The sequence below is a fragment of the Triturus cristatus genome, chromosome 9 (assembly GCF_964204655.1).
Source record: "Triturus cristatus chromosome 9, aTriCri1.1, whole genome shotgun sequence".
In the NCBI taxonomy this organism is placed as follows: domain Eukaryota; kingdom Metazoa; phylum Chordata; class Amphibia; order Caudata; family Salamandridae; genus Triturus; species Triturus cristatus.
Window position 1 is genome coordinate 634,182,057 of NC_140592.1, and position 25,032 is coordinate 634,207,088.

Consider the following 25,032-nt stretch of genomic DNA (forward strand, 5'->3'; position numbering starts at 1 on the left):
GTATGGCTTGTTCAGGCTAGCAGTTTGGTACCAGTTGAAATCTGTGATGGCAGGGTTACGACCTATGCCAAGGCCAACACAGTTCGAAGCACTACATGCGTGGATTAGAGCAGCGCATGACAGGGATAGAGGAAGGAATCAGGAGAGGGTGAAAAAGTCGATCAGGGCTTACCAGGATGCCAGATGGGACGCAGCGGAGAAAAGGTGGAGAGTGCAGGCGATAGAAGGAAATAGACTGTATCCCTTATTGATCACATCGGAGGGGGTAAAGAACGTAAAGCCAGAAGAAGAGGATGAGAGTGAGAAAGATGATGACTTATTGGAAAGATTGTTGTCAGAGAGACCTCCTCCGTATAACCCAGAGGTCCCAGAAGGGACATTGATTCAGATAGAAGACACTAGAGGAGTAACAATACACCCAGAGATGAGAGTAGAAGGAAGACTCTCGATAGGAACAGAGGGTACAAGGAGCCCGTCTGAGGCAAGCGTAAAGGTCGAGAGAGATGTGAGGTTACCGGATGCTTTCAAGGTACCGGTTACCATTGGACCCATTGTTTCGATTTACCACCCAGATACAGAGGAGGGCGAAAACCCAGAACAGACAGCTGAGGGGGTTAGGAGAGAGGTCGCGGAAAGTGGCCTAGCGGGTGCAATGGCCCGGACTCCAAACCGTATAGAATGGAGTACACCATTGCCAGCCATGTCAGATTCATCTAGGGGATAATGAGAACAGAGAACAGAGAGGTCGAGGTCTCTGAGAGAGTCGGGATCGGATTTACAATCATGGGTACCACCCCTGAGAGGCCAAGACCCCAGAGTAAGGATAGCAGAGAGAGAGCAGATCATTTTCAGAGATCGATCCGCTCCAAGGGATATATCAGAAGAAAGGAGGTCTCAGGACCAGGAATGTGAGGATGACGGTAGAGGAAGGGTGGTCTGTCAAGAGGTGCTGAAAGGAGCCCTAGGAGCCGGGATGATAGATGTAGTAAGGTTAAAGGCAGAAGTGGATGAGATAATAAGTGGAAGCTTACCCCTTGAGAGAGTGGTAACATATGAACCGGATGAATTACTCTTTGTAGCGAAGGATGTGACTCGGAAGGCACGAGTTGCACATGAGAAATTGTCAGAATTGGCTAGGCGATATGAGGTAGATTTGTCTAAAACTAAAACATTGCAAGGAAGCCATAGGTTGCAGTATAGTGACCAGGAATTGGAGGAGAAAAGGGTCATCGGACTGAGGGCCCAAAGCAGAGATTTGATCCTAGCCATGCATCTATGGATGACGCTCGATAAATGGGAAGAAAAATGGTCCAGGAAGAAAAGCTCTAGGGGAATGATAGGAGGGACCCCACCTCCGGGTGGAGGGCAGGTAAAGGTAGGAAACTTCCCTTTGAGGGAAGTGCAGAATGGAGGATATGTGCATGTACCCTGGAGCAGGGGTGATTTGGCGGCGTTTACGAATGATTTTCCCCGGCTTAGGGAGAAGCCCGCAGAGTGGTACAAGCAGGTTGATCACTTTGTAAAGATCTCAAAGGTATTGTGGATTGACCTGAATACCTTATTTGATATTGTAGTTCCGGGAGATTTGTGGGCAGCATGTAAGATTGCCGTTGATTGGCCGACTTACGAGCCTGAGAGAAATGCATACACAAATGGCCCGTCACCAGCAGTAATGAGGATGTATGATCGGGTGATCGCCTGGTTGAAGGAGAAGGTTTCACCCCAAGATATTGATTGGGTTAAGATAGACAGGACAGTGCAGGAACCTAAGGAGACGGTACATGAGTTCTACCAGAGACTTTTACAAGCTTTTAAGCAATATAGTGGCCTAGATGTGTTGGAGACTAAGGATATGGGACAGTTCGTCTCAAAGTTTGTGTTGGGATTGAAACCAGAAGTTAGTCTCATGATACAGCAGCATTTGATTTGTTGGCAGAACAAGCCCGTCGATGAGATTTTGCGGTACGCTCGATATCGCACAGATGAGATCGAATCAAAACATAAGAAGTTGAAAGATAATTTGCTGCTTGTTCAGATGCAAACCGCTCAGGGACAGCCTAATGGGGGAGCGTTGGTGAGGAGACAGGGAAATTATCAGGCGGGAAATCAGAATGTTCAGGGGCAGGGAAGGCCAAGGCCGATAGACCCCAGAACAGGCATGGATGTGGCGACATTGAAAAAAAATACAGCATGTCATCAGTGTCACCAAGTCGGACATTGGAGACGCGAGTGTCCCCTGAACCCATGGAATCAGATACAGCCGGAAGGAGAGATAGTTCAGGTCCCTGGGACGGAAGCGATACAGACAGTGACTAGACCTAGGATGGTAAAAGGGGGGACTGGTGTTCCGCAGGTGCAAGTTCCCCAGCCACCCAGAATACAGAATGTACAGCAGGGAGCTCGAACTTATTTGCAAATGCCAATGTTTGAAGTGAGCGAGGAAAACAAGATTAGTCTGTTGGCATCAAAGAGAGATAAGGATTGCATCCTTAGAGCCATTCTAGAGGTAGATCAGAAAGGACCCTTTGTGGAAGCAGACCTTGACGGTCACCCTACAACCTTTTTGGTTGATACGGGGGCTACCAGATCGACGATAAGATCGGCAGTGGTTCCGGGGTTAGCTCTTTCCGGACAAAGCATCCAGGTTGTTGGTGTAGCAAATAAGAAACTGATTAGTCCATTGACGGAGCCAATCCCGATCAGGATAGGAAATTTCAGTGATCGACATCAGTTTGTAGTGTGCGATTCTAGTCCGGTTTGTTTGTTAGGGAGAGATTTATTGTGCAAGCTCAACTGCACGATCTACTGTACCCTGAAAGGAGTGGAAGTAGAAACGAGAGACGATGACGCGACCTTTAAGGTTGCAAATCAGCGTGTGTGTGTGGAAATGTACCCAGCATTGACGGTGGAGGAGCTTCCACTTGACCTGAGGGACTCAGTGTCTATTGACGTATGGGACCTTAGTGGAGAGGAGATTGGTTTAGTCAAGGGAGTAGATCCAGTGAAAATCCAGATTAAACCGAACGTAGAGTTTCCGAGGACACCCCAGTATAAGTTATCTCCTGAAACTATTGCAGGGATTAAACCTGTGATTGAGTCTATGATCAGGCAGGGAATACTAATGGAGATTATGGGTAGCCCATGTAATTCGCCTATCATGGGACTACAGAAACCAAGTGGGAAATTTAGGATCGTACAAGATTTGCGGAAAATAAACAAAATAGTTGTTCCATGTTGTCCAGTGGTACCGAATCCATCTGTGATCCTATTTCAGATCCCATGTGAAGCTGAATGGTTCACAGTGATTGACTTGTGTCAAGCCTTTTTCTCGATTCCCCTGCATGAAGAAAGCCGATTTCTTTTTGCATTTCGGCTGGAAAATTGCGTGTTAACGTGGTGTCGTATCCCACAGGGGTATACAGAGAGCCCATCTATCTTTAATCAAATCTTGAAGAAAAATCTTGAGGGTCTTGTGTTGCCACAAAACTCTGTTTTAGTGCAATACATTGACGACCTGCTCGTTGCGTCGGAAACGGAAGATGCCTGCCGAATTGATACCGTTGCTCTGTTGAATTACCTAGGAGAGAATGGTCACAAGGGGTCTCCAAACAAGCTGCAATACTGTTTGAGGGAGGTACAGTATTTGGGGTACCGAATTGAGAAAGGTAAAAGGAAGGTGTCACCAGATCGCATTGATGCGATTCTGAGAATGCCAGTTCCCTCGACTCAGAGGGAAGTCAGAATGTTTCTGGGAATGGTGGGCTATTGCCACCAGTGGATCCCGAACTTTTCCTTTGAAGCGAAGCCTTCACAGCGGCTGACGTGAAAGGATGTGAATGATCCGGTACCATGGGACGAGGACTGCTTAAAGTCATTCTTGAGGCTGAGAGAAGCTTTATGCAGTGCACCAGCTTTGGGAATGCCAGATTATAACAAGGCATTTGCTTTATTCTATTGCGAAAAGGAAGGTTGCGCATTAGCAGTGTTGACTCAGAGTCACGGAGGTGTCCGTAGACCAGTTGCCTATTTTTCAGCTACTTTAGATCCAGTAGCTTCTGCGTTGCCCGGATGTCTCAGATCCGTTGCTGCAACAGGTGTCAGTACCGAAAGATGTGAGAGCATTGTGATGGGTCATCCGCTTACTGTTCATGTGTCACATTCTGTTGAATTGTTGATGACTAGGACTAAAACACAGCACCTCACGAATAATAGGCTGACTCGTTATGAACAAGTCATCCTTGCTGCAGACAATGTAACGCTGAAGAGGTGTTCTGTTTTAAGTCCTGCTACACTGTTGCCTATTCCCAATGTAGATGTAGATGAAGATTGTGAGGACCATGATTGTCTCGATGTGACTGAACTATGCACCAAACCGAGACCCGACATTGTCGATGAACCGCTCCCAGTTTCAGATGAGACTTTCTTTGTGGACGGTTCATGCTTAAGAGACAGTGTTGGTCGATTGAGAGCAGCGTTTGCTGTGTGTACCATCACAGGGGTGGTTGATGCCGCTTTTTTTAAAGGAGTATACTCCGCACAGGAGGCTGAGCTCATTGCTTTGACCCGTGCCTGTTTGGCCGCTGATAAGATCCGTGTAACGATTTACACAGATAGCCAATATGGGTTTGGTGTAGTTCACGATTTCGGACAGCTATGGTCCCAGAGAGGGTTTATGACATCTTCTGGTTCACCTATCAGAAATGGGGACTATGTACGACAACTGTTGGAAGCATTGCAAGGCCCAGATGAAATTGCTGTTGTCAAATGTTCTGCACACACTAAAGGAAATGATTTTGTGTCATTGGGTAATAATTACGCAGATGAAGTTGCTCGATTTTGTGCAGAGCAGGGATGTAATTTTACCGAGAACTATGTTGTGGAAAGCGAAGAGATAATAGATTATGATGTGATGTTAGCTATGGCAGACTCATGGGAGGAACTGAAACAGTTGCAAGATGGAGTCTCTAATCAGGAGCGGGACAGCTGGATAAGAGCTGGATGTGAGAAGGGAGATGTAGATGTATGGGTTTCGAATGATGGACGAGCTGTGTTACCGGAATGTTTGTTGAACCCGATGGCGAGGTTGATACATGGTGCTGTGCATCTTGGCAGAGACGCAATGATGCGAGTGTTTCGTCAGACGTGGTACAATCCGAAGTTTCGGAGAGTGGCTGAAGCTGTGTGCCAGAGGTGTGTTACATGTCAACAGATGAATGTAGGGAAGAGGACCGCTGTGACGTTGAGTCACATAGGTAGGTCAGGTGGTCCCTTTAACAGGATGCAGCTGGATTTTATTGAAATGCCGAAGTGTAATGGGTTGAGGAACATATTAGTAATAGTATGTGTCTTTTCCAGGTGGGTGGAGGCTTACCCGACACGTAGGTGTGACACACTCACTGTAGCCAAGTTACTGTTGAGGGAACTAATCCCGAGGTACGGTTTCCCGACCTCTTTTGAATCAGATAGGGGAACGCACTTCCACAGTGAAATCATGAAGCTGCTTTGTGCTGCCTTGAATGTAGATTAAAGATTGCATTGTAGTTATCGACCAGAGGCTTCTGGGATTGTGGAGCAAGTTAATGGGACTCTGAAGGCCCGAATGGCAAAAGTGTGTTCTTCGACATCCCTGAAGTGGCCAGATGCATTACCTTTGGTTCTCATGAGTCTCCGTAGTGTCCCCGATAGGAGGACTGGATTATCACCCCACGAGATCCTTATGGGAGGGTGATGCGCTTGCCTGCAATACCTGCTACTGCTTTGATTAATATCACTGATGATATGATACTGGACTATTGTAAAGGCCTGGCTGACGTGGTCCGTTCTGTGTCTCAGCAGGTGCAGACATCAACGGTTCCAGCTGTAAGTGACCTGTGCCACGACTTGTGCCCAGGAGACTGGGTACTGGAGCGCAAACACGTGAGGAAGAGTTGTCTGGATGCTCGCTGGCGCGGACGATACCAGGTCATATTGATTACGAATACAGCAGTGAAGTGTGGAGGACTTCCGAACTGGATACACGTCTCCCATACCCGTAGAGTTCCAGCACCATTGGAAGAAACAGCCCCTCTCGAGAACGAAAACCCAGCTGAGGTGGCAGAGCCATCTGAGAGGGCCAGTCAAGCTGTAGGGGTTGCTGACGCAGCTGGTTGTGCACTAAACCATGCCGAAAAAGAACGTGAAAGTAACACAGAAGCTGACTCGGAAGAAGAAAGGGCTGCAGATGGCAGTGCTGAGTCAAATCCTGCTGAAGAAGAAAGTAGTGCACAGGGTAACAGTAGGGAGACTGGAGGTGCCACCGAAGCAGAAAGGGTTTGGCCCGTGAGTCAGAGACGGGTAAACTTGAGATCGGCATCAAGAACAGATCTTGCCCCAGTTTCTGAAGAATCTGAAGCAGAACAAGGTTACGAAGATCAACCCCAAGGTGCTTTGAGGCGATCGAAAAGAACAAGAGTGCCATGCCAGAAGTACGCCTCACCAGAATGGGCTTATTCAGTGACTGATGACAGCTTTACTGACCACGGGATGGCTGAGATCGATCACATTGGTCAGCAATTCTCCGTTTCCGAGAGTAGAAGTGTTGTTGAAGATCCCAGGATTGGAGATCGAAGGAATATTGACCATCAATATTCCGAATCCACCACTTCTGAGCATCATCCGTGGTCTGATTTTGGAAACGCTGGACTTCCCAACTTTTGCAGTTATACCAGCTCCCCAAGAACTGACAACCCTTAAACTTGAAATCTTGCAAGGGGTCCTACAGCTGTTGGGACCCACAGTTATTCTGGACTGATTGAAAATTTGGCGTATATAGTTTGAAAAGAAGATAACCTAGGCCCGAGTGGAAGAAGAATAAATTTAGGGACTTTCCGTTGGAGGGCAAAGAAGAGTTAGGGAAGCCTTCCAGACCGAAAAGATAAGGTTCCCCCGGTTGAAGAGAGTAGCTGAACTGAGCATTGCTGGATGAGAAAGAGACTTGTGTCAACAGAGACTGTACTGAACATTGAGAACATTTCCAAGATGGCGGAACCTGGAAGTACACACCGTAGAGCCAAAATAGTGATAGGCACATTGTTAGGGGTAGTGATAGCTGTTATATTTGCAGTAGTAGTAACTTCATACATGATGGCCCATAGACAGGAGGGGGAGGTTCAGGGAACACCCACACCTACCACTCCGAGACAGGGAGGGGTCACTGGTAGAGATCAGAGAGCTCAGACGCTTGAGGAGAATCATATGTTTCATATTGATTTGTCTCGAGCTGATTTCAAACTCAATGCTTAAGCGAAACAGTTGTATGAGTATGTTGATGCGATGGATGCGAAGGATTGTTATGTGTGCATGCAGTTGCCTGCTTCAGTAGATGAAGGTATTAGGTATCATCATCTTCCACTGACATATGGGATTTTTTGTAGCTTATTGCTGTTGGTGAATGGAGAAATGTTATCGATACGGAATATGGTTTTGCAGAATCGCTTTGCGTTAGACGTGTTATTAGCAAAAGAGGGCGGAGTCTGTAAATTGTTGAAGGTTCAAGAATGTTGCACGTATATTCCAGACAATAGTAAGGATCTGGAGAAATATATTGTCAATATTACCACAATTCACAAAGAAATACTAGATCTGACAGAAGAGAATGTGTGGGAAAAGGTTGGTCAAGGATTTGGTTGCGTGGGAACTTGGTTTGCGAACTTGGGAATGGGATTTCTTGGATCTGTGTTGAAGCCTATAATAATTGCCGTGGTATGTGTGATCTGTTTGTGGGGACTCGTAAGAGCATGGAAATGGTACAGAGGGAATCGAGCCGAAAGAGCCCTCAGAGCGAATGAGCAGAGAATGGCGAGGTTGCAGGATCGTCAATATCAGAATATTAAAAGGATGGAAGGGATCCGACATGGTAGGATGGTAGCAACTGCAGTTTAGATCAGCTTCATTCCAGGAGGAATGAGAATGATGGTGTGATGACAGTTGTCATCAAAGGGGGGAACTGATGTAGCGCCTAAAAGGTTTGAAAATTGTAGGGGTGCATTATATTCATTGTTAGTCGGCACCCGCACATAATCAATGCATATTTAGATGTATCGTACACAAGGTATTAAGCAAATGTATCAGTTATAGCGTAACATAGAAATGTTAGAAATGTGAAACTACATTGTTAATATATTCGGTTAAATGCATAACGATTAGTTCCTGTTTAATGCAATGTATTAGGCTAAACGTGTAACCTGATTGAAGTAACTCATGTATGTCGTTTATTCATGTATATGAAAGTAAAAGTACTAAGGCTTAGGAGGTGATTTAATAGTGTGTTTAACCTGGTAGAGGCCTGAATGCACATATATCGTTAGAGAAGAGGCCTGGTATTTTCTTATGTTAGCTGAATGCGGTAGGCCGCAATGATTTATTCCGTTAGAGGTTTTAGGCTGCAGTAAATTGTAAAAGTTAAAAGATGCGAAGTATTTCTCCATCCCATGATCTCACCGCAGGTGCAAGGACAGTTGGTTCGTTAGTAGAAAAGGTCTTTGTCTAAGAGTTGAATTATGGAGAAAGCCAGACATGGGAGTGCATTGGAATGTGCCAATCGCAACTCCTCGGGCCGACGGTGTCTGGGACTCAAGGCCAAGCTGATGGACAATGGAAGCTGGACAGCACGGGACGGAAAAGTACTGGAAGAAGACCTGAGCGAGGAGGTGTGCCAGAGGGCGTGTTCTATGTTTTGGGGCTTCGTATTAGGGACAGCGCCCCAAGGGTTGAGCAGAACAGAGTAGCCCAGAGCAGAGAGAAGAGGTGGGCGAAGAGCTAGAAGGAATACTTTAGATCGAACTCTCACTAAGTGAAGACTTCTTAGGGAGTTTCACTTCTGACACCTTTTTAAGATTTCTTGGGTCTCAAGGGAACGCTAAGTAGGGATGCCATCTAGCATAGAGTAGGGACAGAGATGCTTGAGTTTAATGATTCCTAATATCGACATTGGCTTGGTAGTTATCTACCTCATGCTTTTAGAGTTTGTACTTTTGTTTATATTTAGTCGTATGCGGATTCTTCGTAGAGTAGCATTTGTGTTAGTACCCATTTACCTGTTGTGCCTTGTATTAAGGTGCCTATATCTGCAGATGTTTTGTTGATAATAAAAACCCGAGAGCAATAGAGATTGAGTTTGAGTCCTTAATTATGTCAAATTGCGGAAAGTATTCTCTGATAATTGTGTTTGCTCCCGCCACGCTATTGGGCAAGTATAAAGGTTCAATCGGCCAGAGTGGGTTCTTGGAGATAAATGGTAAACAAGAAAATTGGGCCCCAGCAACATGATCTTTGAGAAAGGGGACCAAGTTCCTGTCAAGCAAAAGTGGACATGCAAGACTAAAGCTCTGTTTGATACTGAGCCATTAAGAGTTGTGCCGAGCAAAGTACATACGGTGACTGCCCAATGACCTGATGTTTATCAATTCCAGACCTCATGCAATGCCAGATGAAGGCTCCCCTCCTCTATCTCGTACAACTAGATCTGGAAGACTGGTGCAAGCACCTTGATGACTCATTGAGGAGTTAAAATGTGTAATTGTATTGATATTTTGCTCATACTTTTTCTTTTACAAAGGGGAGATGTTGTGTCCTACGTTTGTGTGTATGATCCCTCTAAAGGTCCTCGGTAGACTCCTCAAGTATTACGTAATCTGGTGGGTCTGACTGGGTGTGGTAAATAACATTTGTGATGCAATGCACTAAGTTAACTGTTCCTTAATGAAGAAAAAATGTGTAAACCAGAGGTCTGTGTGTGGCATGGTCTTTTACATGGTCCAGGGGTCGGGAGGACGCTACAATGTGGTGCATTCTTCTACTGGTGGCAGATGTCAAAACAATTACTGTGGCCAGAAACAGCAAAGCATGTTTTTTTTTCAATCGTTGAACCCCAGCGAGTGTGCTGTAACTCTGACTGCCGTACAATGAAATCTCACTGAGAATGAGCTTCTTGAGTCTTCCATCTACAGTTTTTTGAAGATTGCATTACCCTTCAGAGAGGAATATTTAAGCTTAGTATGTCATGCCAGACCATTATCGTTCTTTGTCCCTTGAGTACACTGATATAAGGTATATGTTGTCTTTAAGGAAGTTTGGGTTTCACTGCCTCAGTTACGGTCATACAAATTATTTAAGAATTCTTGTAGTACAAAGGTATTGTGCATCCCTACTTTGGTGAAATAAATCAACCACAATAACACTTATAAAAAAAGAATACCAACGCTTATTCTACATGTCATGAGTCATGAACTGGTGGGTTCCAGACCTCCCTATCTTAGAATTCCAGTAAAGGTCTTTGGATCAGCTTGTTTTGGTGTTGGAGGGTCGTAGATGAGCATGATGTGTGAGAGTGTGTGGGTATATTTATGTGAATGCATACATCAGGTTATGGGTGACCCAGTGTGTGTCGCTTTAGGTATCCATGTATTTGAATGGATGTGTGACGGCTCTTAGGGAGTCGGTCTGTGCCAAGAACGTAGGTGCACACTGCATGCTGAGTTCATCTCTTTGGCACAGATGTCTTACGAATTATGAAATGGAATGCATCAAGCGCAACTGCCAGTTGTTGATTGAATCATCTAAGTTTATTTGATTTTTGGTGGGGAATCTCTGAAAGTCTGTGTGTGCAGCAGGGGGTTGTGTCTAACCTTAAATTGGGCAAAGGTTATTCCCTTATAGACACAAGACAAATACAGCTCTTAGTTTATTACATTTTCAGAAAGTTGTAGAGAGAGAGAGCGAGAGTGTGTGTGTGTGTGTGTGTGTGTGTGGGTAGATCATGCACCAATATGTAGGTGTTAATGTGGTATGGCTAATCCATCACAGGTAAGACCTGTCCCATAACCATTGCTACATACATGTCCTCTCACAGTGTATCAGACACAATCACAACCTGTAGCAGCACACACAGACACATATGGAAGGTGTGCTATGATAGATAAGCCCATCAAAACACATACACATATATCTGAAGTATCTTTTATGACAGATCCGTCACTCAATACGCTGAGACAAGCATGTGTATCTTAGAGATGAAAAACTGTAGACCACAGGCTGTTGCACAACGTAGTCAATCAAGACGAAACACAATCACTCACTGGGCGAGTGGTAGCGCACACACGCACACATGAACTCGCACACAAAACCATGGTACTAACCAATGACATGCATGCAGACTAACATATTTGATTCAGCAGTCTAAGGTGCTTAACATGCCATTAGTCCTGATTTTGGTGTGATCCTAAGAGAAGAAGATCTCATAGCTGTGACTGGAGTTTGAAGTTTGGCATCTCTTACCACTGTTGCACTGCCATCCAGTCCATCCAGGAAGGCAGTGGCACTCAAACCCATCCTTCGTTTCCAAGCAGGTGCCGCCATTAAAACACGGATTGGATTTGCACGAAAACTCAGCTGGAACAGAAAGGAAAGTGAGAGGGTTAGACATCTGGTTCATGGGCAGCAGGGAAAACAAACACCAAAATTCGAGAGCCAACAGCAGGGCATGAGACCACACAGGAGAACCAGAGAGAGAAAAAAGGGATGAGAATGGTAGGAGAATCAGCAAAAAGGAGACAGCAGATAGAAGGTAATAGCGAAACAAAAGAAGGAAAACACATGACTCAGTAAAATAAATACAGGAGAGTATATAATTAGGTAAAGAATAAAGGAGAGGTGAGTGCCAAGAAGAAAAAGGAATGAAGAAAACACCACAAAGAAGAGGGCAATGAAGAGGAGAGTTCCGGCGAAAATTGAAGGAAAAGAGGAGTGGAAGAGTCAGGGAGAGGAGAGAAAAGTAGGACAAAAAGAGGGCACAATAGGTAGGGGAGAGAAGGAATAGAATGAGTAAAGAGGATAGGGGAAAAAGCAAGTAGCTTTCATAAGAAGTGAAAATTATGAACAGTAAGTGAGAAGAGAAAACAGGAGAGAAGAGTCTCAAAAGAGCAAGGAGCAAGAATCTCTGCTCAGAGCAAAAAGCAGAGCCTCTGTGTGAGGAGTGATAGAAAGAAACATTTTTTTGGAAACAAAAAACATTGGATTTTTATCACTTTGACTTTGTGTTATTTTTTAAATTAAGCTTTATTTTTCTAACCTGCCATGGAAGTTTTTTGTGTGGTTATTACACTGATTTACTGGTTGAAGTATTGCAAAAATACTTTACACATTGCCTCCAAGTTAAGCCTGACTGTTCTGTGCCATGCTACCAGAGGGTGAGCACAGGATAATTTTGGGTTTGCTTGTAGCTTATCCTGACTAGGATTATGGTTATACTTGAACAAGGCTTATACCCCAGTCAACCAGTAGCCCAATTTTTAACACTAGCATATTCTAGAAATATACAGCTGGCATATGTATTACCTGCAGTCACTCAACATTTTGAGATTTTAATTTTTTATCATGTCAATAATTCAGGGCTGCCCCAATGATTTCAGCTCCAGGTCTGTGAAAGTAGGTGATTCTAAATATTTGTCTTACGTGCCATTTATACCCCCTTGTTACAGCCATTATTGTTGTCTCTGGGTTGCATTTCAAAATATAGAATACAAAAATAGAAGCCAGCAACAAGACAGACAAGAAACTGCCTTGTACAATACTGCCAAGGTAAGCATACACAGGGGAGTATAGATTTATCAGTCTAGCTTCACATCTACTTACATTGAAGCGGATATAAAGTTGATATCTGGTGGATGCTGTTGCAGGTAGATATTTAAAAATCAATACTTTGGTAGCACACCTTTTAACTAAATGCTATATAACTATGAAATTCTGCTGTCGTAAGAGTCCTCGGTATATCACGACATTGGCTGCCTTGGCTGTTTACACCGTTACTAAGGGCCTCATGTAGGTAGCCAAATACCGGTCGGTAACGGCCGTTTTTCGGTAATTATACCGTTACCGACCGGTATTTTGGCTTTTGGTATGTAGGGGGTGAATTTCTGTATTCGGAATTTACCGAATCGGTAAAATTACCGAATCGGTAAAATTACCGAATCGGTAATTTTACCGATTCGGTAAATTCCGATTACAGAAATCAGATGTAGGGGGACTGTGTGGGTGTTGTTAGGAGTCGGTATTTACCACCAACTAATAGTTGGTGGTAAATAAAGTATGGATGAGTAAAAGCATTTAAAAGCGCTTAAAAGTGTGCACATGTGGCAGACATACATGCCCTTAGGGCATGTATGTGTGCCACATGTGCACACATGGCCGAATCAGGGGTGCAACAGGGTGTCAATGTGACACCCTGCCACCCTTGCATGTTCTCTCCCATTACCGAATCGGTATTTACCGATTCGGTAATGAGGCATACCTTCCCCTCAATGGGAAGGTATGCCTCATTACCGAATCGGTAATTACCGATTCGGTAATTACCGACTCACTCCGATTCGGTAACATTTACCGAATTTTTACCTACATACACTTTACCGATTCTTAAATACCGAATCGGTATGATTCGGTATTTTAGAATCGGTAAAGTGTATGCCACCTACATGAGGCCCTAAAGGTGCTGCTTCGGCTGATATGAGGTTGCTACAGTACCCCTGGTCCCTCTGTGGTCTGTAGCACTGGGTGTTTGAAGGTATGTGGTACCTTTACTCCTCAGAGTCATGCTCGCCTGTAGTGTTTTTGCAACTCATCCACTCAGAAAAACTAGAAGACGTAGTTACGTCACCAGTTCCGTGCGTCAGGCACTATCTGCGTTCCTTGCAGTCTTACGCCGTGCTTTAAAGGGTCCTTGTACAGCAGACATGCGGCCGCCAGTGCTCCAGTCCGCCTTGAGGCACAGATAAGCGCACTATCTGAAGTGCACGGGGCATTTGGGATATCTGTCCGCGTCCCTTATTTAAACTCCGCCTCTCAGACATGTACGATTAGGCAGAAAGGCTGGGAGCCTTAATATCCTAGAGGCGTCCGTCATCTGCCAACATGGATTATCTCTAAAGCCAGGAATGCCGCTGCCCGCGTCCCAAGCAATGGGACATCAGCAGGGCAGCTCTCTAGTGGCCGCCCGTCGGAGCCTTCCCCCCGTGCTGCCTCGCGCGCGAGGCCTACGCCCACTCGTGAGGAAACCCCCTATCGCGGGGAGCTGGAGGCGACCAGGGGCGGGGGGGCGCGGCCTACTCGCTACTTAGCGGGCTCCCTCGCCCAGTTCCTCCTCTGTCTCCTGCGCGCTGCACCCAGCCTGGACACGCGTTCTCAGCCCGTGCACGCGTTCGTTCCGTCGGTGCCGGGATCGGCCTCGTTCACCGCCTCCTCCTGTCGTCGTCGTCGTGCCCTCCGTGAAGCTCTTACGCCGGTGAGTCTTGCTAACCTCTCCCACCCCGGCCCTGTCCCTGGGCATGACCAGAAGGACGGGGCCCTGTGGCCCGGATGGCCATGGGTGTGGGGGGCGCAAGCAGTGGCCCGTGTCCCTGCGGGCGATTGGGGATGGCTTGGGTGCGAGGGCGTGATTGTGGAGGCAGAGCGCGGTTGGGGCCGTGGGGGGAGGGGGCCTGTCGTGCGAGAGATGGCGAGTGTACGTGCCAGACGCGAGCCTCCAGTGTCGTCGGGTGGGTCCCGCAGGGCTGGAGCTCTGGGTGGAGCGCATGCGGTTCATGCCGGTGGCCCCGGGTCCATTCCCTGGTATCGCTGCGTCTCGGAGGGCTCCTGAACACAAGCTGCCCCGAGAACGGGAGAAACTGTTCCCTCTTCAGAGCCCTGTGCCCCGGTGCAGAGGTACATGAATGCTCCTTGGTAGGGAGGGGTGGGGGTATTCGGGCGCAATCCCCCAACAATTGTTAAGGACAGCGGTGTAGGCCGGCGGCCCTGGGTCCTATTCCCAGTTATCGCTTCGGGTGTGCGCGCAGGGGCTAGACTGGAGCCTTCGGTGCTGTCGGGTGTGTCCTGCGCGACGCGGGGCTGCAGCCCGGAGTAGAGCGCGTGCCGGTGGCCCCGGGTCCTAGTCCCCGGTTATCGAGCGTCGGGCTCAGCGCTGCCCCCCCCCCCCCCCCCCCCCCCCCCTATTTTGAAATACAATCTGCTTTCTGGCTGCTGGGAGGTGGTTTGATCCTGTTATTACAGGAATGGGCGGGTTGGGGGAAAGATGTTTGACATAGGGGGGGTTACTTCATGTAGTATTGGATCGCGCCATATTTGTTTGCGGCGCCTCGGCCCCCCCCCCCCCCCTCCCGGGCCCACATGAGATCGAGCACCTGCCAGATGTCCCTGGAATCCCAGCTGGCTTTCTATAAGAATCTCTCCCAAACAGAAGAGACACATTTCAGTGTAAAATACGGACCTCGTTGATAGTTCTGCACATCAGTAGTTAGCCGGGGGTTTCTCGTTGTGAAACATGCTGCTAGGCACCGCGAGGGTCTCAGTCGCATGAATGCGCAAACTTAGAGTGCGCCGACACATCAACAATTGAGCCTGCCGCCATCTTGTGTCCGCTCATTGCATTGAGCCCCCCTTTCATTTTACCGCGGTACATATTATCCTTCTAAGAGCAGCTCCGGGGGCGGTAATGCGCGGGAAGGGGACATTTCTGCAGGTACTGGCGAGACGGGATCGGGCGCGGGTACCCAGCGCACCGTTGAGAGGCGTGCCCTTGGCGGGAAGGAGCGGGGAAAGGCGCTTCGGCCGGGAGCCTCCGCCCCTTCCTGGAGATCCGCCTTCCCCCCCCCCCCCCCCCCCCCTCTCTCGATCGGCGCGACCTTAGCGACCAGGTCGAGTCGCGTCAATGGCGCTTAGCATCCTGCGAGCCTGGGCAAATCGGCTGCGCTCGGAGTGTTGAGGGCTGCCCCCCCCCCCCCCCTCCGCATCGCGGTAGCGTGGGGGAAATATTGGCGGGATTCGCAGGCTGTTGCTTTGCACGCTGGGGGGATTGATTGTGGAGCGCGCGGGGCCAGAGCGGCACAGAGCTAAAAGAGCCACCGCTTGTGAGGGCGATCGGTAAACTTTGACTTTGCATATTGTTCAGCCCCAAACCCCCCCCCCCCCCTCCCCCGCATCGCGGTATCATGGGAAAAACATTGGCGGGAATCGCAGGTGGGCGTATTGCGCGCTGGGGGATTTGACGGTTTAGCGCGACCATGCACCATGAGTGGGGGATGCAGCCAGTGTCAGGGTGGCTGCCTGCAAATTATATAGTACCCTGTTGCCATTAGGGATAATTGCTCAATTTGTCGCTTCTCATCTTTCTCGCTGGATGCTTACCATTTGTACTAACCACCGTCCTTTCATCCAATTGCAGGTCGGTGAGGGAACGCCCGCGCGGGTAGGGCTAGGACCGAGGCGAGGGCGCAAAAAAGGACGCACGTAGCGGCACTGTCGGAGCATCGCCATGGAGAACATCGGGACACCGGGTCCACTGTTCTCACAGGACACGGCGGTCGAGGAGACCCAGGCGAGCGCACCTCAGGAAGGGGTCTGGGCGGACTTTATGGCCTTCGCCCGAGAGAAGGGCACGGCCTGGGCCCAGGGTTTTTTGGAGGGTCGCAGGGCAGAGGATTCGGGCGTTGTCGTGACCCCCCCCCCCCCCGAGGGCGCCCCTGGCCCGTCCGGGTCGGAGCCTTGGAGGTCCACCCGGGTACGCAAGCCCACATCGAAGGACATGCCGGAGGCCCAGCCGGCCAGGAAACGGCAGGCGACCGCACCACGCTCCGGCCCCCCCACGGTCGCACCAACACCGCTACATGATTCGGCCACAGGACTAACTGACTTGGCCCAGATGGGTAAAGCCATGGACCAGATGCTTGGCCTCATGGCTGTCTTTCAGAGCCGCCTCGATGCGCTGGCTGCACCACCAGCACCGGCCCCTCCACCGGCCCAGGCGCCCGTACTACAAGTATGGGCGGGCCAGGGCTCATCCACTGAACGGAGCATGGGTGAGCGAGGGGAAGCGTTGGGGTTGTTAACACAAGGGGAGGCCGGCCCTTCCACAAACATGGCAAGCACCCCCCCGGTCGTCGCTGCGGCACCGCCCCCTCCCGCACAGGCGGTTCTCATACCTTCCACCCCCGTTGCCGCGGAGCCTGCGCCTGTCGCACCCACGGCAGTGGCGGCGTCGGGAGGGGAGAGTGTATCCCAGGTCCCGAAGCCATTAGTTACGCAGGCACCGCTGGTATCAGGCCGCTGCTCCCTGGCGTGGCTGGTGCCGCAGGCCGCGAAGGAGGGAATCTGGAGGAGGGAATATGTGGACATCCTAACATTATTGATGCATGGTTCAGCTGGGGCGGACACGAGGAAGATGGGCCGCAAGGAGGAAGAGAGGGTCAGGTACCAGCGGTGGCCGGACAAGACCATCGAAAACTGGACATCTGCGTTCAATATATTAGCAGCAGTCATAGTACAGAAATTCCCCGAGCAGAGTGAGGGCCTAATGCAGTACGCTAGCACCATACAGGAGGAGGCGAGGCTCTCGGTGGGGTTAGGGTGGTTCTACTATGACCAAGAGTTCAGGAAAAGAATGGCCTTATGCCCAGACTTGGGGTGGGACCAAAAAGAAATTCAACTTTGGGTAGAACACATGTGCCGCCCCACCAGGGAGAAGAAGGACCAGGGATACAAAGGGCAGGGCGAGGCAGTTGACAAAAGGAAGGACCACTCCCCCAAGCGCTCTTTTAGGCAGCCTTTTCGTGGTGGCAGGGGACGGGGCCAGCGGCAAGGCAGGAGATTCAATTCTGGGACGTGCCGCCTTTACAATGGGGGCATTTGCACCTGGGGTAGGTCATGTAAGTTCTCACACAACTGCAGCAAGTGCGGCGCGCAGCACCCCGCCTCCTCCTGCTCCTCCAGCCAGAGCGCCCCACAGCCCACAGCGGCACCCAGGAACGACGCCCGTATATGAGATCTCACCCGGGCCCACCCCATCACCGCCAGCTCTCCGTCCTATCACACCTACCACACCAGGCATGCACCCCGCTTTCCAATGCTTACCACAGAGCGCCATGGCCCCTGTCAAAGGTCCTTCACCCATCATCCTGGGACACATCCTACCACTCATTAGGAAGTATCCATTGCTCAGGGACAGACCGCTCCTGGCGGGGGGGTTTATGGATGGTTTCAGGATTCCCTACAATGGGCCGATGGAGTTCAGGGACGCCAAGAACCTTAAATCAGCTAGGGATCTGCCCGGGGTGGTGGACCAAAAGGTCGCGAAGGAGTTGTCAGCAGGTAGGATAGCGGGTCCTTTCAGCAGCGCGCCTCTGGACAACTTCCTAGTGTCCCCCCTTGGGGTGGTGCCAAAAAAGCAACCTGGCGCATACCGTTTGATCCACCACTTGTCCTATCCTGAGGGAAATTCGGTGAATCACTGGCTGGACGAGGGTCTGTGCTCTGTAGTGTACTGTTCCCTTGACACGGCTATTGACATGGTCAGGAGAGTGGGACAGGGGGCGTGGCTGGCGAAGGCGGACGTTGAATCCGCGTTCCGCTTGCTGCCGGTTCATCCAGCTAGTCAACATCTGCTAGGCTTCAAGTGGGCAGGGCAGTTCTTTTATGATCGCTGCATGCCAATGGGCTGTGCCGTATCCTGCGCCTACTTCGAAGCCTTTAGCTCGTTCCTGCAGTGGGCCTTGGGGGAGCTACACGGGTTCACGCAGGTTACCCACTACCTGGATGACTTCCTATTTTTCGGCACGAATGGCACGAATGAGTGTGCAGTGGGGCTGAGGCGGTTTGAGGAGCTGGCAGAATTCCTGGGTGTTCCCCTTGCCCCAGGTAAGACCGAGGGCCCGGCGCAGGTACTTACCTTCCTCGGAGTGGAGCTGGACACGGTGAAGGGCGAATCTAGGCTCCCCGCCGAGAAGGTACTGGGCTTGTTACGGGACATTCAGGCGCTGCTGGGCAAGGACAAAGCGACCCTGGGGGCTGTCCAGAGTTTGATTGGGAAGTTGAATTTTGCAGCGAGAGTGATTCCGGCTGGCAGAGTGTTTTCAAGGAGACTGGCAGGGGCCACGGCCAAGGTGACCCGGAAGCACCACTTTGTGAGATTGACCGCAGGTTTGAAGGCTGACCTTGCCATGTGGGCTGAATTTCTGAGGGACTTCAACGGGACGGTGATTTGGAGGGCCCCTTGGATAGCCAGCCAGGAGCTCTGCTTGTTTTCGGATGCGTCTGGCAGGGAAGGTTTTGGTGTGATTCTGGGGGATGAGTGGTGCGCGATGCGATGGCCCAATGCTTGGCGTAAGAAGAAGGTGACGCAGAATGTGGCAGTGTTGGAGCTCTTCCCAATTGTGGTAGCGCTACACCTCTGGCGGGCGACCCTGTGCAATAGGAAGGTTGTCTTCTGGTCGGACAACATGGCGGTTGTCCACGCCATCAACGGCCTGACTGCCTCTTGCCCGCTTGTCCTTAGCTTACTGAGGGAATTAGTCAGGGAGGGGCTGCGCAGCAATGTCGAGTGTAGGGCACGGCACATCGCGGGGGTACGGAATGTGGCAGCTGACGCTCTTTCTCGCTTTCAGTGGCTCCGGTTCCGGGAGGCCTGGCCGCGGGCGAGGGCGGAGATGACACCATTCCCGGACCACCTTTGGCGCTTGCTTCAGTGGGAGAAAGACTGAGGAAGATGGGGGAGAGGTCCTTGGCGCCGGCGACACGGCGAAAATACCTCTCGCAGCTAGCAACTTTCCGAGCTGTGAGAGAGGCGCTGGGGGCATCCGCATTAGGGGCGGAAGATCAGGTGGAGGCCTTTGTGGTATGGGCCAGGGAGACCGGCAGGTCACACTCTTGGGTCAGCGGTCACCTGGCGGCGGTGCGACACGAAGCCAAGCTGGATGGTAGAGGCGACCCCGCGGGATCATCCAAGATCAGGGCGGCCCTGAAGGGCTGGGCCAGGGAGGAGGTCAGGCAACCGGACACTAGGGCACCCATTGAGTACAAAGACCTCCAACTCCTCTTAGATGTTTTGCCCATGGTCACCTTTTCACCCTTTGAGGCCAGCTTGTTTTCCACAGCTTTCTGCCTGGCATTTTTTGGCGCCTTCAGGATCAGCGAGCTGGTGGCCAAATCCAAGGAAGACCTGTCCTATTGCGCCCTGGGGATTGGGGATGTGTCCCTCGGCACAGTACTAGAGCTGCGGATCCGCAGATCTAAAACAGACCAAATGGGGAAGGGGAAGACAGTGGTGTTACAGACTCTGGGGGACAATAGGTATTGCCCAGTTCACTGGGTTAGGGAATACCTTGCTTTGCGCCCAGAATTCCCTGGCCCCCTTCTGATCCACGCGGACGGGTCCCCCCTCACCAAATTTCAGTTTGAGCGCTTACTGGGAGCTTCACTAGCGAGAGCCGGTCTAGCGGGGAGCGGTCGCAGGTTTTCCTCGCACTCCTTCAGGATTGGTGCTGCTACCACCGCGGCCAAGGCCGGTTTGGGCCCTGAGGGAGTAAAAGGGGTAGGCCGCTGGGCATCGGACTGTTTCAAGAAGTATGTCCGTCCGTAGGTGGTGGCACACCCCGGGGCGTTGTTCCCGCTCCATGTTTTTTGCTCTGTACATTGTCATGAACCATCGTTTTGTGTGTGCAATAAAGATAAGCTTACTGAAGGCCGTTTCATCGCTTTATTGGCAGGTTCCCGGGTATGGATGGTAGGCCATTCCTACATCTCGAGGATGGAACGCTGGGCAGCCCACAGGAACTGGTCGCAGAACTTTGCCACCACACAGCTTGAATGGTTGGGTTCCCCGGGCATGAAATGGAGTGAGGCTCGTGGCTTGATTGAGCAGCGCCTGGCAGTTGCAGGGGTCCAGCCCAATGTTATCATCTTGCACCTGGGGGGTAATGACTTGGTTGCCAGGGGGAGGAGGGCTCTACTACTGTCAATGCAAGCTGACCTGCAGGCCATCAGCCAAACCGTAGGGTCATGCGAGGTTTGGTGGTCGGAAATTGTCCCCCGCAGGGTTTGGAGAGGGGCTAGGTCCACGGCTGCGGTAGAACGGTCCCGTAGACGGCTTAATAGGTCCATGCAGAAATTCTTGGAGCGCAGGGGTATGGGCTTCATCAGACATGCTTTGATCCAAGAAAAGGTGGAGGGGTATTATGAGACGGACGGGGTGCACCTGTCCAGGGTAGGCATGGACATGTTCCTCCTGGACGTGCAAGAGGCATTGGCGGGCAAGGGACATCAGTAGCAATGGGTAGGAGAGGGGGGCTCTGGCAGCGACGGTGGCCTCTCCAGAGCTGTGGCGGAGTTACAGGGTGATCTGGATGCAGACGGGTACAGTAAGGGTACCTCTGCGACAGGCGGTACAGTAAGGGTATCCCTGTCCGGCACAGTAAGGGTGCCCGAGCCAAGGTCCAGGAGCCGAAGGGGGTTCTGGGAAGACCGCGACGGCGCCCCGTTAGTCCTTCGGGCGGTTGGGGGGCCTGACCAACCGGGGGTGGCCACAACACGCTCCGCCCCTGTCTGAGGGGGCGGGAGTAGGAGGCAGATCACGTGACCCAGTGGATGATAGTGGATGATCTGCAAATATTTAGGTGCCACACTGCCAGGGCATCGACCCACCGTGTGTGCTGGCTCACCAGGCGGGCGGGCAGCAAGGGGCTGCCTGCCCTGGATCGCCCGTAAGATAACCCAATTTTATTATCATACTGTGTTGTATGAAATAAACCTGCAGCAGTTCTTCACCCACAAATAAAGTGTCAGTGTAATCTTTGGGTGATGTCTGTGTATGCGTGTTGACTGAAGCGGATGGCGGTGTGGTCACTATGCCGCTGCCCGCGTCCCAAGCAATGGGACATCAGCAGGGCAGCTCTCTAGTGGCCGCCCGTCGGAGCCTTCCCCCCGTGCTGCCTCGCGCGCGAGGCCTACGCCCACTCGTGAGGAAACCCCCTATCGCGGGGAGCTGGAGGCGGACCAGGGGCGGGGGGGCGCGGCCTACTCGCTACTTAGCGGGCTCCCTCGCCCAGTTCCTCCTCTGTCTCCTGCGCGCTGCACCCAGCCTGGACACGCGTTCTCCCACCCTTTCCTCGTACCCCGCATGTCAGGCTCAGCGCGTTATTGGAATGTTTTAATTTTCTGTTTTGCGTTGCAGGCGGAGTTACAGGGTGATCTGGATGCAGACGGGTACAGTAAGGGTACCTCTGCGACAGGCGGTACAGTAAGGGTATCCCTGTCCGGCACAGTAAGGGTGCCCGAGCCAAGGTCCAGGAGCCGAAGGGGGTTCTGGGAAGACCGCGACGGCGCCCCGTTAGTCCTTCGGGCGGTTGGGGGGCCTGACCAACCGGGGGTGGCCACAACACGCTCCGCCCCTGTCTGAGGGGGCGGGAGTAGGAGGCAGATCACGTGACCCAGTGGATGATAGTGGATGATCTGCAAATATTTAGGTGCCACACTGCCAGGGCATCGACCCACCGTGTGTGCTGGCTCACCAGGCGGGCGGGCAGCAAGGGGCTGCCTGCCCTGGATCGCCCGTAAGATAACCCAATTTTATTATCATACTGTGTTGTATGAAATAAACCTGCAGCAGTTCTTCACCCACAAATAAAGTGTCAGTGTAATCTTTGGGTGATGTCTGTGTATGCGTGTTGACTGAAGCGGATGGCGGTGTGGTCACTATGTCCCCCTCGACAAACTCCGTCAAAGATAGGGTTCCAAAGCACGCTTATTACAGACTAGGGAGGCCTGAAACTAGTTAGGGTTAGTCAAGCACTGAATTGTCTTTAAAGCCACACGTTCATCATCCTATATTTACACAATATTAAAGGAGGGAATGCTGTCTCTTTGCATTACCAGCATTTGGCATTATGCTCAATATTACCACAACAATTTACTACATCCTATTTTCCCTGCATTACAGATGGGTTTTGTTTCTGTTCATGGGAAATCCACCATAGTACTGAGGTCTTTATAGGCACGTGGCCGAGAATTCTGGAGCTCGTCTGGACCTGCAGTACAGATCCTCAGTATGCATAACCCTAAAATCGCACAGCGAGAAACCTAGCAGATGGCGAGTAATGTAAAACTGAGCTCGGGCCGGGTTTGTGAACGGCGTTTGTGATACAGTGAGCTCCAAGGAGCTCCCTGCAAAGATGCTGTGAATTGAAAGACTCCAGTTAGCAAGGATCTAACAAGAGAAGAAACCCTTGTGGTGTCCTACAAAATATTCAAGCAGGAGTTTAGTGGCATCTTTCTCCACAAGGGTGTGCTGTTGACTATTAGTCCATTTTCACCTTCATTACTTACTCTCATGAACAGCTTCTGAAGCGTTATTGCACTGATTTCGAGTTTGTGGCCCTACTTCGGAGTCTCTTGTGTTTGTTTGCAGTCTGTAGCTTTTACTTCACTCCCAGTTTCAGACGGAATGCGTGGGACGGACGAAATGTGGGCAGGTACGAAACATGGATCTGCTTCTTCTGTGTCTGGGAGTCACGGCCCCAGCTGCATGCTGAGGCTCTTTTAAGCATAAAGCCAGATATATCCATCTGCCAATCAATGTGTGGGACTTTTATTACATGTGCTATTAGTGAACAGTGCGAGGCTCAAAACACCCAGAGCCTAAGTTGGAGGAACCCAAAGTTTTTCTGCGATAGACGCTCCTGAATTCCAGGGTTTCCGAAAACCAAGGCTGAAAATTCTTGATTTCACCTCATACCTCATTTTTCCTCCACCCTAGATTTTCTGTACCTTTCTCTAACTCTTGCATGCTCTTTTTCACCCCACCTTTCTACCGGTGCAACTGTTTTCCATCTTTCCATTCCAAATTCGGTCTCCCTTTTCTGCCATTCTCTCGCTTCCTCTGGGACAATGCCTAGGAAAGAAACATAAGTCCAGGTCCTAAAAAAATCAGCATGGGTCCCACCACCAGCACAAATTAAGCATTAAAAAAGTAAATGTTTTTCTTATGAGCAACATATTTTCTTCTGGTGCTGTGGGCCAAATGCTTCCAGAGATTTCCCCTTAGGGACAGACTCCAAAAGTCCTCCGATCTTGTATAAATGCTGCCGGCCACAGCTGACAACCATGGCTTCTGTATTTGTACAACTGCTGCCCTTTCAGTTAGAAAGGGGACAAAGTCAATTTTCCTATCACGCTTGTCCAGTCTTCGGATATGCCAGTTTGTCAGTGCGTACACCTCAAAGACTAATTCAATCACCTGTGTTCAGCAGAAGTCATGATCACAGAGTCTACAGCAAGATAAAACTGGAACTGCTAGGCAAGGCGTTGTACCTTCTTTCTAGCCAACAGTTTGAAGTTTCAGACACCTACAGCAGAAGCAGACTTCCTGATATGCAGCAGGGCCTTTTCTAGAAACCGAGTAGCTATTGCTGAAGAGCTGGTAGAGATTTAAGGGTCTCTAATATAAGGGACTTAGAGGCCTAATATGAGTCTGTTGGTCCGAGGACCGCCAGACTCGTGGTGGCGCTGCAGTGGTGGTCTTTTAATAGCCCCATTACGACCCTAGTGGACGCTACGCCCTTAAGACCGCCGACTCCGCCAGGGTACACTGTTCCCTGGCCGTGGTGTGGCGGTCCAGAGGCACCCATATGCTTGGAAGGACAGCCGCTGTCCCGTCTAGCATATTACAACTTTCATCACCGCCACTGTTTTCATGGAGGTCTTTCCTCCATGAAAACAGTGGCGGTGAGGAAAGAAAGGTGGCCCTGTGGCCCCTTTGTACCTCACGCCTTGCGGATGCATAGGGAGGGGACAAAATGTGACCCCTGTGTGCATGCACAGAAGGTCCAGCACGGCATGGACTTTTCAGTCCATGCCGTGCTGGAACTTCCTTTGACTTTCCCTTTGCGGTGCCTTTTTTATAGGCACTGCCGTGGGAATGCCAAAGGAAAAGCCTGCCAATTACTTGAAAAGGCATAATAGAGTGGGTTTTGCAGTGGGGAGATGTGGAGGTCCCACCGCAGCACCGTCAAACTCGTATTATGGACCTTAGCGTCCTCAATTGTCGGCCAAAATGCTCAATGTCTCAGCCAGCCACAGGACGTAACTGGAAAAGGCAACGCAATCATGAAGCAAAGGGGGTCAGCTCCTTGTTGGTTTTCAAGCAGCTATACAGGGGCAGTTCCTAAAAGTCCTACGAAGGCC

General features: G+C 50.4%; 1 protein-coding gene across 1 annotated transcript in view; it reads right to left on the reverse strand.

The window, feature by feature from the left end:
* Window positions 1-25,032, reverse strand: part of LOC146798410 (uncharacterized) — a 492,519-nt gene that overhangs the window by 94,499 nt on the left and 372,988 nt on the right. Inside the window, exon 8 of the mRNA XM_085625670.1 lies at window positions 11,314-11,427. Coding sequence (XP_085481796.1) covers window positions 11,314-11,427 — 114 coding nt within the window. The remainder of the gene's footprint in view (window positions 1-11,313; window positions 11,428-25,032) is intronic.